This window comes from Meleagris gallopavo, chromosome 1 (assembly GCF_000146605.3).
Source record: "Meleagris gallopavo isolate NT-WF06-2002-E0010 breed Aviagen turkey brand Nicholas breeding stock chromosome 1, Turkey_5.1, whole genome shotgun sequence".
Taxonomy (NCBI): Eukaryota; Metazoa; Chordata; class Aves; order Galliformes; family Phasianidae; genus Meleagris; species Meleagris gallopavo.
This window is the reverse complement of record NC_015011.2, coordinates 73,281,718-73,300,076: the sequence shown is the minus strand read 5'-3', so window position 1 is coordinate 73,300,076 and position 18,359 is coordinate 73,281,718. Positions and strand designations below refer to the sequence as shown.

The 18,359-nt window shown below is 36.9% G+C and overlaps 1 protein-coding gene across 1 annotated transcript in view; it reads left to right on the top strand.

Annotated features, from left to right (window-relative positions):
- Positions 1–18,359, top strand: part of LOC100540162 (von Willebrand factor) — a 52,170-nt gene that overhangs the window by 12,196 nt on the left and 21,615 nt on the right. Inside the window, exons 4-7 of the mRNA XM_010716971.2 lie at positions 349–509; positions 6,532–6,635; positions 12,074–12,212; positions 13,907–14,041. Coding sequence (XP_010715273.1) covers positions 349–509; positions 6,532–6,635; positions 12,074–12,212; positions 13,907–14,041 — 539 coding nt within the window. The remainder of the gene's footprint in view (positions 1–348; positions 510–6,531; positions 6,636–12,073; positions 12,213–13,906; positions 14,042–18,359) is intronic.

The following is an 18,359-nucleotide window of genomic DNA, read 5'->3' as shown; positions in this document are numbered from 1 at the left end:
TATGCTTGTTTTGGAGGTGAACCTAAATGCAGTATGCTGCTGATGCATCTGAGAACATCTTTGTGATGATGCTTGTGTACAGTGCCTACACAGATTTAAATATGTTTCAAAATAAAGTGTACTTGCAACTTTAGTGCAATTTGGAGTCTGTTTATATTGGTAGGATGGTATTTACTGTAGTGCAATCATTTTGCTTCTGTGTTAGAATTCATTCTTATGTGCTAGTTTAACTGTAGTGGTGTTGCTCTATTATATATCCTAACTTAATTATCTAACAGCCTTTAGAAAAATACTATGCTAACAATACTTGAGTTCTAAAAGAAATTTCTGTAAACTTATTTTTTCAAGTCAAAAGGAGCTTGACATGCAGATCACCCATGGTAACATTTATCTGTCCTGAAAATAACCCAAGAGCTGAAGGGTTGGAGTGTGCCAAAACTTGCCAGAATTTTGACCTGGAATGCATCAGCCATGGCTGTGTGTCTGGATGCCTATGTCCGAAAGGGATGGTAAGGAGGCTTAATTGCACAAAATTGAAGCATACCACATTTGATTTCTTGCTATCGTTATTTCCATCAGAGTCATCTTGCAGCTTGGAAACGTCGTTGTGAATAATTTCACAATGACTATAAAGTTATGGCTGGTTTGAAGTGTCTATATATGTTGCTCTGGAGCTAATGTCTCTTGTTTCCATGGAAATTACAACAAATACTAAGAGCACAATAACACTATTTTATAGAACAAATTCTCAGCCACAGAAAGCTATTTCTCAACATTTTTACTGCTACTAACTATGCATCTTCACCAGTGATGAACAAGAACTTGCGAGCCACAATTGTAAAATTCCACACCTGCAGAGGTGACACAGTGTCTTCATTGCCATTGCTGAAACACAGCACCCACTGCTTCACTGTGCTCCCCTTCACTGTTTGGTCTCCGTAAATATTCAGCAAGTGTTGATGAATGTCAGTGAGTGCAATTTTTTCCCTGATGGAGGAAATCAATTCCATACTTTTAGTTCAGTCTGTATCAGCTGCCATTTTGTCAGACTGCCCCTTTGGTGCCATCTGTCACATGGCAACAAAATGTAATGGAAAATTTGTGGGGAAAGTCCAACCTCTACTGCTATAGCACTAGTGTCCACCTCTGATGTCACAGGCCAACATAATGAATTAAGAGGCATTATTTTCAATGGAGCCCTTTTTATTAGCCTGTCCTAATATACAAGCGCTCATTCTTTCTAACTAATACACTTGCATAGAAGATAACAATTGATAACCAAGTAGCCAAACATTTCTTTTTTTTTTCTTTTTTTTTTTTAAGATCAATTTATTCTTTCTTCATCTGTCCTCCCAAATGCTTCCTCCATCTTGCTTAATTTCCCTGATGGGAGAGAGTGAAACATGCAGAAATACATAATTAAACTACCCACTCATCATCCAGCCAAGTTTTTCTAGGTATCTCTGTGTCAACTCTCTCCCTCTGCTGTTACCTTTGCTACAAGATGGGAGCTCCCCATGGGATGGAAAGTGGAACGTGATACTTTCTAAGATGATGCCAGAGATATATTGGAATTGTAGATGGTGTGTTGAACATGCTTTCTTGAGTTCAGGACTATGTACCCCCCGCAACCCTTAAATTTAATTGTTAAGTAATCTTTTAATTGAAGAAATACTTATTTGCAAAAACAGACTGTGAACTCAGTATCAGCTTAGAGCCCTAATACAAAGCATCCAGTGTAGAAGGGAAAGCAAATTACTGCTATTTTTCTTTGAGTGAAAGAAAAACAATGTTCAGAGCTGTACAACAGTAACTGGGCAGGTGAAGTGTTGTGTGTAGGATCTCACTCGGCAGTTGGGGATTGAGTGCTATATGAAGACTTATGTCATTGTCTGAACCAATGATTGAGCATCTGGTGAAGAGATGGGCTAGCACTGGGAGAACAGGTGCAAGCAATTCATCTGTGTGACTGGAAGAGATGGACTTGGGTTCCCCCCCATCCTTATGTAAGTGCTAGCAACTGAGAGAAAAATATCTTGATTCAGAGTTTACTTCTCTCTGGAATGTTCCAGTGTGCTCTTGCCTTTGAGATGGAGTAAGCTACTCTTTCATAGTACTGGCCTTGTGATTAATACCTTTCACACGTCCTCCTAAACTGGTTAGAGGCAGTTTGTTACCTCTTTGCCTGTTATGTTTGCATAGCCCCAAGAATTCCATGAGAAGGATAGAGGTGAAGAACATGGTATGCTTTTTATGAAGTAGAGGCCAGTCTTGAATTGTCTACCCAGGAGAACTGTTGGGACGAAATTTATGATGCTTGGTGTATGAAATGTAGATGGAAATATTTGATACGTGTTGGAAAAAGAGAATTTATTTTGTTGGAGGACTAAAATATCCTACAGTTGTTTGCTACTTGTGGTACTTACAGATATGCAGGTACTATTTTCTCGTGACATGAGATACAAAGCAAGAGGTTTTCAAATGTTGCAACTCAAGCTGTATAAAAATGCAGAAGATCATTTATTGCTCTTTTATGCCTGTTCAGAGTCATATATGCTGGATATTACTATTTGCAAGTGAAGATGTGAGTTCTTGCAGGGCTGAGGTGTATGTTTATTTTTAGGTTTCAGGTCTCAGGAATTGACTTCAACAGGACAAAAACAAACTTGTTAGTATTTAATCTTCCCCTTTGTTATATAATTTATTTTATTTTCAGTTGGTTGGAGTTATTATTCAAACATTCAAACTACTTAACATTTTGCTAGGCAATACAGTCCTGAACACTCTGGAATGAGAAATTCCATTTAATTCTGTAGTGGTGTGATGTGTGCCACTGAATTCAACTGAGGAGTTAGGCCACCTTTAAAATAACACACACACACACACACACACACACACACACACACACACACACACACAAAAAAAATCCCCACTCAACTTGTAAAACAAGCTCTTCTATCCACCAGATGACAGTATGGTTCAGTCTTCCAATAGACTCATATATAATTGCATCACAATGCATCTGGCAGAGAATAAATATATGAAACTGAGATTCACATTTCTCAAAACCACAATGGGACAAGCTAATGTATAGACTACTTTGCTGTAACCATAGCCATGGGAGACAAGATCAAATTGGTGATTTCTAATGAAACCTGGTTGTGTATTGCTGTAACCTTAAACTCTTGAAGCATGCCTTTATGGGACAATGCCAACTTGCTTTCTCATCACCAATAGGTACCTAATTGCTTAGGGGAGGCTTTTCTCTGGTTTTTGCATTCTGCAGTGAGCCATTCTGTTCCCAGCAGTACTTGATAAAGAAAGAATAATTTGAGCTGATGACCACATTTCTCTTTCTATCTTCCTTGTCTGTACCTTTACCAAGGAAAAACACTGCAAAGTCATGAAGCCTGTGTTTTTCAGAGTTGTACTGGCAGGACTGAGTAATAAAAGGACCAGGAGAAGGTGAACTCTATAAAATTACAATACCAGACTACTGAATATTTATGGGAATAAATATATGCATGTAGTACATGTCCTGGAAATACCTGTGCCATTTTACAGAAGATCTTTCTTCTGCTGTAAGTAGCATTTGAAAATCATGAATTCTTTCCAGTAACTTATTGATCTTCTTGCTTCTGTAAAATGGCAAGCACATCAGAAATATCCAGTATGCTTAAAAAATTCTTCAGTACAATTTGCTAATATATGTAGCAGTTAATACTTAAGTATGTTATATCCCTATGCTTTTAGAGGTATTTATAGATCCATTAGTTATTTGTGTTAAATAGGTCCGTAGTCTAAAATCTTTAACCAAAATTGGCTGCCAATTTTGAATTACATACTTGAAAAATAAATCAATATAATCAAGGGTTGTTAATGAAGTTGATGCTGGAGTTGTCTAGATATGAATTGGAACATTTTCTTGAGAGAGAAATTGCTGATCAGTCTATTACTTTCTTACTTAGAAAATGCAGGAGAAAATTTATTACTTACAGCTGATTGTTATTCCAGTTGAAAAGTTCTCTAATTCGTTGTATGGAACTTCTACATTGTTTTGATTTCTTGAAAATAAAAATGTTCAGGGTGTTGTGATGTATCATGAAAAGTAATTCTTTCTTTTTTTTTTTCTGGAGAGTGGGAAAATTTCACTGCTTCTGTCTTTGGAATGAAAAATTACTTCACAAAAATATATGCAGAAATAAGAGGAAAAATATACTTCTGTGTATTAGCTTACTGCACTCTAGGTTTTTCTCATTGGAAGTTATTAATAAATATACAAGTGCTGTGTTAACCATTTACCTGGGGAAAAAAAGAGGACGGAAGATTCTGAAACTACAAAATTCAGAAACTCCAAAACTGGAAAGTGAGAATTTTTCAATTTCCAATTGCAGCAAAATGAGGGTCTAAATTTGAAATGAAAATTTCTATTGTATTGTCTGCTGTGAGATAAATCTATTTCTAACTATGATATGTTACTCAAAAAATAATAAAACTAAACCATCTTTGAGGGTTTGTTTTAAAAACTTCAATCATTTTTCACCAGAAACTTAATAGACTTTTTTTTTTTTGCTTGCTTGCTTGCTTTCCTTATATTCCTTAGTGTAGATTTGTCTTATATAATGATATGACATTCTTCAAAAGGAGTCAGTATCAGCTTTCTGGTATGCGCATCTACCGAAGGATAAAGCTTTGTAAAACAAACATAACATGCAGGTAACAAAGTTAAATTCAGGTCTAAAACACTACATTTTGAATGCTTAATCTTAACGTTTTTTGTCTGCATGGAGTCAATGGCAGGCTGTTTCACTTACATCAGCTATTGGGTTCTAACTTCCTTTAATTAATCCCTTACTCCTTCATAACTTTGGCTGACTTTCTCCTGAGATTGTCAGGTTTATGAGGAAAAACAGTGAAAATCTGAGTTAACCTTGTAGTGAGATACATATTGAAAGTGTATTGATTAAAAGAGCTTCAGATGCATCCTCAGCAAGAGTTCAGAGTAGAAGAATCTTAAAGATTCTGTGGTCTATAAAGGTGTCCTCACTTTTGCAAAATTTATTAATAATTTAACAATTAGGTAGATGGTAAGAAAGTGGTGGACATTTCTTTCAGGTCCCTAGCTGAGGAGAGATTCAGCATCCAGTCAACCATCTATAATCTCATGGATGCACTCTTAGGAGTACCAATGTAAGAATGTGAGGTAGAGCAAAAAGCAGCTGTAGTCATTGCAGTGGTTGCTTCCCATGAGCTGAGGCACTGTTTGATCTTCTGTATTAAATGCTGTATATTAATGGAATGAGAGGATGCCATAGAAAATCCAGCTCTTTATTAATGATTCTGGCCTAGTAGATAATGACTGGTTTAAGGCAGAACCCCAGCTCTATCATCTAGAAAAGTATTTATTCCCATTTGCTTCTATTGACATAAGTTTATTTGGCATGATAACTCCCCATAATCCAAAATGCTATTTGTGAATGAATGGTCTCTGGGATTTGAAATCCTTTTTATTTGAATTCCCTGTGGTGATTCTAGGTCCCCACAGGAGAAGACATTCTACTCGGAGAGCTATTCTACTTAATAAAGTATTCAGACTACATTGATCTCATTGGCTCAGATTTAATGGTAAAAAAAGAAAACTATTTTAATGATTTTACAGAAAGAATTTAAATTGAGAAGGTGATATTTTGTGACTTCTGAGTGAGAGGGAGAGGAAGCACTTTCAATTTCAGTATTCCAAGAAGCAAGAGCCAAACTTCTCCCTAGTTTTACAGAACCACACTGAAGTAACAAAATAAAAAATAAAATAAAAAAATCATAGCCAGTCTTGATTTTTATCTTCTCTAAAACTGAATGCCTTCAGAATGGAAGGGGAGTTAAAAATAAAACAACAACAAACCTGACGAAAAATGAAGTGTGTAAACCCTTTTTTTTTTTTTTGTAGTAAGCAGAATGTATTATTTGTTGTTATATAAGGATGAACTAATCCTTAGTTTATCCTTAGTCCTAAACTGAAAAAGCAAATGCTAGAATATAACACCATATTTCTCTGCAACAGAGCCTACGAGGGTGGAATAATATTTTGAATGGACTTATAGTTATTTTAGTTATCTGGTCGTCTTGGTAGTAAGGAGTCATTTGAAAGAAATGGAATGACTGCTGCAAATTTTTGAGTCAGGTTGGCTTTTGAGGGGAACAGGCTGTCTGTGATCACAAAATCTTAACCTGCTTCACATGTTGTTCCTGGTCAAGTTGAAATTTTCATTGTGATTGTACTCAAATTTGTTCTTTTAGCAGTTTATGCTGGTGTTTAACCAGTGAACCAAGGAAGTGATTTTACATATCCTTAGCTCTACTTCATGTGGGGAAAAAAAAAAATTAAAAAATTAGAAATGCTGTATCTTTCTTACATCAAATATCTTGGAATGATTTTGTTGATCTTTTCTTTTATCTACATTTTCTTGTGCTTACTATTCTGAGTTCTTGTACATACTGCTGGGTCTGCATGCTAAAAGACTGTGTTTTGTTTAGGTGCGACATGAGAACAAATGTGTTGCTCCTGACAGATGCCCGTGTTTTCACAATGGAAGAGAATATGCCAAGGGAGAGACAGTGACTAAGGACTGCAACACTTGGTGAGTCAATGGAACTGTGTTTTTCTGCAGGAAGCCTAATGTATTTCTAAATATGAGGGCTGCTCTGAAAGTAATGCCTCCTGTTCTATTACGTTGTTCCATCATGTCAGAAGTGGTTGTTGGTGGTATGGCAATAGAACTTGAACCTTCCATTACATTTTATTGCTGTGTTGCAGATGGTAGCAAGGAGCAGTCTGACAAAATGGCATCTGACATGGAAGTGTGTATGAAGCAAAGGGGTGTCACTGAAAGTGGAAAAAATTGCATTGACATTCATCAATACTTGCTGAATGCATATGGAGACCCAACAGTGGATGTTAGTACAAGAAGGTAGTGAGTGGTGTGTATCAGCAGAGGCAACAGTAACGTAAAAGACTAGTCACGTTCTTGACAGCTGTGTAAATTTTTATGAGCATGGCATGCAGACTATTGTTCATTGCCGGCAAAAATACATAACTAATGATGGTGACTGCTGAAAAACAGTATTTTGTAGCTGCGAGTTTGCTGTATCAAATAGTGTTACTGTGTTTTTTATATCTGCTGTAGTTTCCATGGAAATAAATATGATGCATTACTTTCAGAACAACCCATATGCATGAATATATAAAACATATGCATATCTAGTTTTTCCATTAATGGATCAATTTTGTATGGAGGCAGGATATGTAGTGCAATAATACATGTTAATCAGATCAACATCTTCCTTTTCCATGTGGCATAAAGATCAGTGCCATATCTGCCAAGTTGCACGTGATGATTTACAAATACGTAAAGGCCTACATACCTGTGTAGGTCCTCTATAGGCAGTAGGTAGGGGATTTGATGCTTCATCTTGCAACGCAATAATCAATACAGGAATTGCTCTGTAGTGAAAGGAACGAAGACTGCGTTTTGTTGTTAAGCTCTTTTGCCATGCTTTGCATGGAATCCCATAAATCATTCCTTTTTAGCCAGAAGAACTTATCAGCAGAAAGGCCACAATATGCCAACTGTAATATGACAGAAACTCTTCAGGTAAACATTAGAGATGTAAATGGTGAAGAAGAGCCTCAGGAAAGGTATACTTTATTTGCCTACTGGTCATCTTTTGGCTTCTGCCTGGATGGCACACTCACTGTTTTGTATAGGTGTTTTTGGCTTCCATGAGTACTTGTGAAAAAGAATAGTACCACTCCATGCAGAAATCCAAGATACCCAAGTGTACAAGGTGCACAGCATCCAGCCACCAGTGGCATGGAAAGTGTTCTCTTTGGATTTCAGTTGTTCACATGCATTTTACAAAGTGATACAGGAAATTACTATTGCTTTGAGAATTAAGAAGAATTGAAAGTCTGCAATTTAGAGCTCAGATCTTCCTTTTTTTCTTTTTTTTCTTTTTGTACTGCTGTTGCAGGAGTTCTTATTCTCACTTGTTCTTAGCCAGATGTGAACACCTGCAAATGCAATATATAAGACGGAGGTGTCAGATTTGGCATTTATGTTTGACTTGACATATGGGAGACCTTAGTTCATGAAGAATGTAATGTTTTCAAGTCTCAACTAGTGGCAAAATTTGTCATTCTAAGAATCGTGGATAAATAAATTTGGAATAATGTTTATGAAGCACTACACAGAAGAAATTAGCAAATTTCTTCTAATTGAATTTTGAAAAGCCATATACTTCATAATCTGGCTTTTTACATACATACAGAATCTTGGTCTTACTCTACCTATTAGATTTAATAACAGAGGATGTAATAGGCTTCACATTACTGAAATTTCATTCTTTAAAGAAAATCTACTGCACAGTTTTTATTATGCTGTGAAATGTTTTCAAGATTAAACAATTCCTCCCAGATTAATGCAATAGACAATGCAGTTCTGTAACTGTTATTGCTTTTGTTAGCAATTTGATTTTGGGAAAGTACCTTAGAATTTTTATCCCACAGCTTTTACATTGTGAAGAAGGGATAGAATTCCCTTTTCCCCACCCTTACAGAGCTTGATTAATCCTCAGTGTCTATCTGTCATCATATATGAGGGATACTCTGAAAATAATGCCTTCTATTTTATTAAGTTGGCCCTAGATGTCAGAGGTGGATGTTGGCAGTATTGCAGTAAAGCTTGAACTTTTCTGCCAGTATTCTACTACATTTTGTTGCTATGTGACAGATGGCAGAAGAAGGACATTTTGACAAAATGGCATCCGTCTGTGTGTCTGGAAAGGCATACAAAGCAATGTTGTGGAATTGAATTCCTCCATGAGGCAAAAATTGCACCCGTCGACATTCATCGACAAGTGCAGAATATACAGAGACCAAACTATGGATGTTAGCACAGTGAAGTGGCTGCTGGGCTTACTGATTTTATTATTATTATTTTTGCTCAGTCTCCTGCTAGCTAGCAAATCAATTTATTGATTTGGAATGAATCCCTTCATACTTGCAGATTCAGCAGTAAGGCTTGTGAATCTCCATAATATCTCCAGAAAAGGCAGGAGGCTTGGGTGAATGCCCTGAAGAAATATCTTCTTATCTGTATTTCTCAATTTCCCTTATTTTAATGTGAGGGTTATGGTATTTACTTTCTTGAAGCTTATTTGTAAAGGTACTGTGCAAAACTTAGATTATTAGGTGCCACAGCAACAAAAGTCTTGCTGTCTTTGTGAATAATAAGAATCTTGATTTATTTTTTCTGTTACACTATTATAATTATATGTTTCAATATAATTGAGTTTATACTAAGGTGTTTGTTTCCTTTAAGAAAGGAGGAGCAAGAAGAAAGAGAATACCACACACACACACACACACACACACACACACACACACACACACACACACACACACACACACAAAAAGAATGCAGTCAGTTTCATCATGACATCACTGTTTCTGTAGTTCAGCCACTACAGCAAAATAGGTATAATAATATGAAAACTTAGCCTCCTACCTGATTTATCTTCAGAATTCCCCACGCTGTGAAAACATGAGACATCTTGCTTTGCTCTGCATGTCAGGCAGTCCCATCTTTTCTTCCATATTCTTCCATGTTTAGCTTGTGAGGAATCTAGCAGGTGTTCAATAAAATATCACTGGCAAGATAATAGGCAAGAAACCACTGGTATATCTCCTTTCAGGATTAGGCATACTCTTATTGCAGCTTATGTCACATAAGTGGAGGTTTGGGTTGGAGTTCTATTTGTTTGTAGCCAAATGTGAATTCTCTTATACAGAAGATGTTCGGATTTCACCACCACAGGAGACCTTGAAAGATGTCATCACACTGACATTCCTCAGAGAGTATATGAACGTAGCTATTGAGGTACAGAAATAAATATTTCTATCCATATGTGTGCTCTTATCAGATCATGAAGTAATGCCTCCAATTACTAGGTCAATAAACTATCCAGAAGAACGAACTTCATTTAAAAATAGATACACCTCTTTAGAAAAGGATGTTATTAAACTTAACTATAGACTCTGAACAAAAGCCACAGGGCAAACTGTTATAGTCCTGGTTACTTAGTCTCCAAAGTTGATCACTAGAGTAAACACATTCTTTGTCATCATCAAATATTAAATTTACTAATATTTTAGCTTTCAGTGAGGAAAAATTGACAGTGCTGCAAACAAAAACAGGCTTGCTGATATTAAATTTTATATTTAACCTGTAATCTTCCTTAGAACTGAATCAAACTGCTTTTCTAAGAGGATACTGTAAGAAGAGCAGGATATCTAAAATGAAGTGCTAACAGTATTATGAAATATTCCAACAGGGTCTGTTCGGGCCTCTTTTTGTAATGAAGAAATTCAAAAAGCATGTATTCCTATGTGCAGCTTGTAAAAACAAAACAAACAAAACCCCACATATTCTTTAAGTGTTGAATGTGTTAATGTGCTGTTTCTGCACTTAATGTTACTGAATGTTACATTATGCTGATGAGTGAGGTGCTCATTTGGTTCATAATAGCATAATTAAAGTCCGTCTGGGTAAGGATGCCAATAGCCCAGGAACAGAGCCTTCTCAAGGCTGAAGCCAAAGTGGATCTGCTGGAGATGCATCTGAGGATGGACAGCAGAGAAAAGTGTGTAAGTTCCTCAGAGCTGCATTAAAGACATGTAAGGAGACTTCACTCCCATGTGGTCTGCAGTAGGATCCTCTCTGACCTGTGCCCAGCGAAAAGAAGGGAATGTTGAGATCAAATCTCACCCTGGGGAATTTCGTGATTAACCACAAGTGAAAAACTGAAACAGCTTCCTTCTCCCCAAACGACAACCAACAAATCCTAAAATGGCAAGAAAAATTTACAGAGATATTTTTATACTTGTATTTCCAGTTCTGAGTACTGGGGATATTATATACTCATTTTTCAAAAAATGTGCTACTTTGATGTATTAGGCAAAAGATTTCTTGGTGTCAATTTAATTCAGATCAAGAAAAACATTAGACATAGTAACTCAGCATGTGAAATAGACAAAACAGTAGAAAATTCTGTTGTATGGGAACATGAATAATACAGTACAGTATACAGCTGAAGAACGTACAGAGAGTTAATAATGTACAGTTGTGCACCTTCTGTCCAAGACTGTTTCCTGCAGGGGAGCTTGAGAGATGAGTTAGGTTTTAACATCATTACTTCCACTGTGAGATGACAAACTAGCAGAGAAAGTTGTTCTGTTCATAAAGCCTTGTTGCATGTGCTTCTTACTGTGGATGGATCATAGACACCTCAGTTTATTTCAGATTTAAAGAAAGCTGATTGCAAAGAAAGTCAAACTGAACTATTAGCTTTTTGCATTTATAATCAACCCATTTTCAGCACAGAATCTGCATCCCTAATTATGTTTGTGCTTACTACTTATTGCAGAATTTAATCACTGACACTTGCTTGTAAAACTTGGACCCCAATCTTCTTTTCAAGTATCTTGATGAGAAACATACTTCAGTCATTAACAAAGTTTTGGGCTCTGAGCAGAGGTGCCACCTTTTTCATACGAAAGTAGATTAGACAGTATGTCCTGCTTTACAGATGTACAAAGGCTCAAAATCCATTTTCCTTCCTTAATTATTTGTCACCTATGTTTCTTTATTTTCAAGTGCTTTATTTTGAAAACTCGAAAAATACCTAACTGTGAAAAAGTTCTGAACACACTTTATGCTGAAGAACCACCCCTTTCTAAAATACATTGAACTTAAGGGCCCCCAAAATCTTTGTGTACTGTTCAACACATACTGGTGTATGGCAAGTAAGAGTAAAAGCTCTTTCAGATGGTGAAAGGTCATTATTTTGTATCACTGCTTGTTGTGTGTCCCTTGGAGAATCATCAGCTCATGAGCTCCTGGAGGGAGATACTTTCACTGTCTCACTTTTCCTCAAGCACTTTACATTCTTTTACTTGTTTATATCATTACTTGCAATGTATAAAATACTAAAGATCACTCATTTTCCTCTGTTGCAGTGTATGTCATGGTCGAAAGTGGGAATGCACCAAAAATATCTGCGATGGTACCTGCACTGTTATTGGTACAGCTCATTATTTGACATTTGATGGAATGAAATACAAGTTTCCAGGAGAATGTCAGTATGTATTAGTTCAGGTAAGAATATGTCAAGTGCGTAACCCATCATGCCTGTGTATTACACCAGGAAATCTAGCATTTGCATAAGTCACCGTATCACTGTCTTGATCACTAAGCCAGACTCATGGCAGAGGAGAGCAGAGTTTATCAATGGCTTCAAAAATACCTTGAGAAATTAGAAGACTACATCACATTATAGAGAAGTGAATTAGGATCGTGGTGTGTCTAGCTGGCAGTCATAAAATGTGTGTCTGTAGAATGTTATGGAGGAACAATCCAAATTTCATTTCTAGTGATGAATTTTAGATGCCCATTAGTCAGTCCTTTCTCCCTTTCTGCTAACCTTTTCATCCTCTAGTACTGACTTACTGGGTCAGACTTCTTCAGAATGCATTAGAAAAGTACTTAGTGAACGCTTTCTAAATGCTTCCAAAGCACAGTCTCTGCTTGGTCACTTTGGCAATATCACTGTTTCATGCACAAAACTGGAGTAAACTACTTGTTTTCCTCACAGCAAAGTGGAGGGGTGAATAAATACACACCACACTAACTTTAGTCTGTGATTTACAGGAGCTGTCAGAAATTTGGAGAGTTAAATGAAATTAAGGCAATTACAAATGCAAATCATTATGTATTTAAAAGTCTGTGTTCAAAAGAAGAATTTATTTTAAAATTTGGTCTAAAGATAGACGGATCTGCTGTTAATTTATATAATAGCCTTCTGCAGTTAAAAACTATCCTGTTTCATTGATTTCTCCCGAAGAGCCTTGAAATTCTTGGACAGAAAAGTATCATCATTGCGTCTTTGGCTGGATCTTTGAAATGTGTTTCCACTTTGATACCAGCTGTATTACCATAGAAGGCTGGTCCTTATGCTAGTGAGAGCTCAGTAGTATTATCATCTTAGGGACAATAAGAATATACACTACTACAAGACTATTTTAAATATCACTGACTGAGTGCACCTCATTCTTGAATAGGTGAACCAAAACCTCTATTAATGCTAATAGATAAATTAATCGAGGTAGGAAAAATGGACATGCCAGCATATATTTAATTTTCAATATAGATTTTGAGTATTATGTAGGTCACTCTGAAAGTTATGCCTCCAATTTATCTCTATGTAAACTATAACAGATACAAAGCACAATAATACTTCATAGAACAAATTCTCAGCCACAGAAAGCTATTTCTCAACATTTTTACTGCTACTAACTATGCATCTTCACCAGTGATGAACAAGAACTTGCGAGCCACAATTGTAAAATTCCGCACCTGCAGAGGTGAAACAGTGTCTTCATTGCCATTGCTGAAACACAGCACCCATTGCTTCACTGTGCTCCCCTCCACTGTTTGGACTCTGTAAATGTTCAGCAGGTGTTGATGAATGTCGATGGGTGCAGTTTTTCCCTAATGGAGAAATTCAGTTTCACACCTTTACTTCAGTCCATGTCAGCTGCCATTTTGTCAGGCTACCATCTGTCACTAACAAAACTATCTGTCCATCAACAAAATGTAATGGAAAATTTGTGGGGAAAGTCCAACCTCTGCTGCTGTGCCACTAACATCGACCTTTGACATTGTAATAATATACTGGAGGCATTACTTTCAGAGTAGCTCTCATATTTGAGATTTCCTTTTTCTCCAGACATCTGCATGTGTTTCTAAAATGTCCATAACAATGATTTACTAATTTATTTTTTGTCTGATAGGATTTCTGCAAGAATAACTCTGGGACATTCCGGATACTGATTTCAAATGAAGGGTGCAGCTTCACTGGTGAAAAGTGCACCAAAAGGGTTATCATTTTGTATAAAGGTGGAGAAATAGAGTTGCTTAATGGAAATGTACGTAAGTTTCTCTTTCTTTCCCTTTTTTAAAGAGTTCATTATAATTTTGGAATGTTTTGTAACTTTAGATATGAATAATCTCAGTGGTTCTTGAAAACTGTATCACCAAGGAAACAGATTAGTAGGATTATAATCATTGTATTACTATAGTTAGCCTTTTTGCTTACTGTTACAATCAGAAAGGTCAATATAGTGGAAGGGTGATACAGGAGCATAGTAGCAAAGGGACTAGCATGAATGGAATAGTGTTACAAGGGAAAAGGAAAGGTGCTCACCCCTCTTTGAAGATCTAGGCTCACAGGGAAAACTACACAAAGGAGGGATCTCCAATCAGTTATCCTTCCCCAGTGGCAGTCAGCCCTTAAATGAGGTCTAAGAGAGGTGGAGCCAGGCTCCACCCATTCTAGTTGCACAGGTGAATTACTTTCACCTGTGCTCCCAAGGCTGACTGGATCCTTTCCCCAGATGCTCAATCAGTGGTTCAGGCCATGACTCAACAGTTACCTTAGACTTAAAATTTTGGCATTTCTGCTTGATGCCGATAAGATCTCAGTTTAAAATAATATTCAATGAGGAAAGCTCTTTTTAAATATGAGAGATCTAAGATTATTTTAAGCATGCTTAAATGTAAGGAAGAGCTAAGTAGTGACTGTTCTGTGACTACTAAAACTGCAGACCAAATATAGCTGTCTTCATGTCTAACACATGAAGAAAAGAAATCATGGCTGAAACATTTATGCTGTGAAACTATCTTTCCCCTTGTTAAACTGTCAGATGGAAAATTGAAAGAACTGCAGTTCTCTCCCCACCCTCCCTTTTCCAACTAGCAGTGAAGAATTGACAAGGAGTCACTTCTACCTCTCATGCCACTCCATGAGAGGAAACAAGCTTTCTAAAAGGTTGATTTCAGCTCTTTGTCTCTATAGCTATTAAGATTGTCTGCATGCTAACAGGACTACAGTGGATTACAATGTTTCAATTGCTCAGTTTTCAGAATTACTGTCTCTGAAATGGCATCTGCACCAGAAAACTGCAAAAATGTTCTCTGTGAAATATGAAACCACTCTACCTTTTGTTTGTTTTGAGTAAGCAGACAAAGTTGATCCAAATTTTGCACAGTCTGCAAATAACCTATAAATTGAGTGTCACTGGTACTTGGTAGAAACATAGAAAACACAATCATATTTAAGAATGTCTTTGCAGTGTCCCTTGACAGCAGGTGATCTGCATAGACTTTTGGATGCTGGAGGAATGAACACATATTTTGTTTGCCCAACCAATTCTTTATTTCTGCTGCCTAAAGAATCTTCTACCTTAATGAGAACAAAAGTAGTGCAGGGCTCAGTCTGTAAAATCAGATGTAGTCCAAATGGTCCTCTAGGAGGTAAATTCTTCAGAAGACATCTAAATAAGGGCCAAAGAATATAAGAAGTGGAAATTGTCCATGGTATATATGGTATACATTGTAGGCATGTATGTTCTATGACTAACCACATTTCATATATCTAGCCACATGTCTTGGCCCCAGATTGGTTGAGCATGGATAGTCCAGTCCTGAGTAGCCCACTGTGTGATTCAAAGTTGAAGTCCTTGGTAGACTACCCAGCTATCCATGCAGATGTTCAACGCAGTATTACCCAGCTTTTGGGGGTCCACACTGCTCATAATTCAGCCCGCTGGCTACTTTGTCCATCCCCTTTTTCAAACCAGATTGTCTTGGTTGAGGGATAACATGCAACTGCACACCATTTACTTGAATTTCCTCTTCTGGACCCACATATGTATCAGGCACTCTCTTGAATTGAATATTTTCCCTCTTGTATGAGACTCTTCTCTGGTGGAGAGATGGGAACCTCATGGGGTGCATTGCTGTGGTATTTCACTGAGCCAAATATTTTTTGCATTTCTTCCTTCAGTGGCAAAGACGACAAACAACTGCATTGCCCCATATATGCAACCCAGAGCAAAAACTTTTGAGTTTGGACCATCTCATCTTAGGAATATGGGCCAGATCTTTCACTGACACCTGAACAGGCAACATTGTTTTTACTCTGCTGTCTGTGTTACTGGTTCTACCACCTGCAATGCAGAACAGGTAGCCAGTAACTGCTGCCACAATCCCCAGTCAAACCCTTCCTGAGTCACATGTACATCCAGTTTGGTGGGGAGAGTGGGATCAAATATACTAAGCACCTGTGCTTATTTAGCAGCTAACTTTGTCTGTTGAAGAGCATCTTGTTCCCAGTCCCACAATTAGCATTTCTTAGTTAATCGATATAGGAATCATGATCAAGTCCAACCACAACCTAACCATACTACCCTAACACCTCACCACTAAATCATGTCCCTGAGCATATAGAGTTCTTAAGATCTGCACGAGATGGGGTATATGAAGGTATATGAATGTCCCAGTATGCCCAGAAATTCCTGTGTTTTGCCATGGTTGGTACTAGGAATGCTTGAATTTTATTAATAATAGCTCCCAAGAATTTTACTGACAGTCCAGACCCTTAGACTTCCTGTGGGCTCATAACACATCCTGTCTCCTACAAGTAAGCTGGTAATGAGCCTACCATTTTCTCCAGAGCTTCCAAAGAGGAAGAGGTTAACGTAAAATCATCAGTATGTTATACATTATTATGTATAATGTATTTATATTAACTGTAATCAAATATATCTAGGTAGTACATGTGATACTTTGGAGAAGATGAAAATGCTTCCAGTTCCTAAATAATCTATTTTTAGCATATTTTTTCCTAAAAAATATTAAAAACCCTTTTCATGAGATCCTTCAAGATTGTAAACTGTCTTCTCTGTGTATAAAGGCTTTTGATCATGCTGCACTGATGAAGAAAATTGAATTGTATTGTTTTTTTTTTTTTTTTACTGAATTGAGCAGGAAAAAATAATGAGATAAGGAAGAAATTTTTTCTTTCAGAGTAGTTCTCATATTTGAGACTTCCTTTTTCTCCAGACATCTGCATGTGTTTCTAAAATGTCCATATCAATGGACATTTTATTTTTTCTTATACCGCGAAGAGGATGAATGGTTTGTGGGCTCCTCTTTCTCCCATGCTTATATCATGATTTCATTGTATTCATTGAAATGTTTCATCTACCTCTTTCACAAGCAAGCATTTCTCAGTCCCTGCACTAACAGTGTAGATCACAGTTGTCCAAGCTTCTGGCTTGTCTGGGCTGCGCTGAGTGAAGAGGATTTGTCTTGGACTTCATATAATAGGTTGCTCTGAAAATAATTTCCTCCTATTTGTTTCAACAACAGATAGAAAAGGCACAGTAACACTATATGACAGAGCAAACTCTCAGCTACAAAACACCATTTTTCAACATGCTTACCACCATTAGCATTTTCACCAGTGATGTATAAGAGCCTGCATACCATGCTTGTAAAGATCTGCACCTGCAGAAGTGACCTACAGTTACTGTTGCCACTGCTGAAAAACGCACCAACTGGATGTACTAACATCCACTGTTTGGGTCTCCATAAACATTCAGAAAGTGATGATGAAAGCGTAGTGATATGGAGGAATTCAATTCCACGTCTTTGGTTCATATGTACTTACATATCAGCCTCCATTTTGTCAGACTGCCCCTCTGTTCCCTCTTGTTGCATGGCAATAGACTGTAATGGAATATTGTTGGGAAGCTTCCACCTCTACTGCCATACTACCAACATCTGCCTCTGAGATCATCGGCCAACATAAAACAATAGGAGGCATTAGTTTTAGGGTAGCCCTTGCATAATATACAATACAGTTAATACATAAGTATCAAAACATTTTGACTTTTAATATTCTTATTAAAACACTAAAATAAAAAAGCAACAAAAACATAATATTATTGGAATATTTGACCACGTTTTGTGAAACTAATCTGTCTGGTTTGATGGCAATGGTTACAATTCTTAATGAGATCTCAAGGTGTTCATCAGAAATTTTTGAAGAAGTGTTACTATTCACTGCTTCATCATTGAAAATTGTTATTCATAAATGTACATGTTACCAAAAAGAGATGACATGAATGAGGTGTGATTATGAAGCAAAATATATTTTTCTCTGATATGTCTCATGAAAGTATGGCAAAGAGACATGAACAGATTTTAGAGTTCAACATCTGATTGCAACTTGTACAATTAACAAATGCACAGTTAGAAGAATGGCATGGATAGTGTTAGGATAGTGTTTTACAGGTTTATAGTTAGAAAGATTATCATGTTGGAAAGAGACAATAAAAAATGAAGTGCTCATCCATGTCCTAGGCTCGCAGTAGAAACCTCCAAAGGGAAGAACTTCCA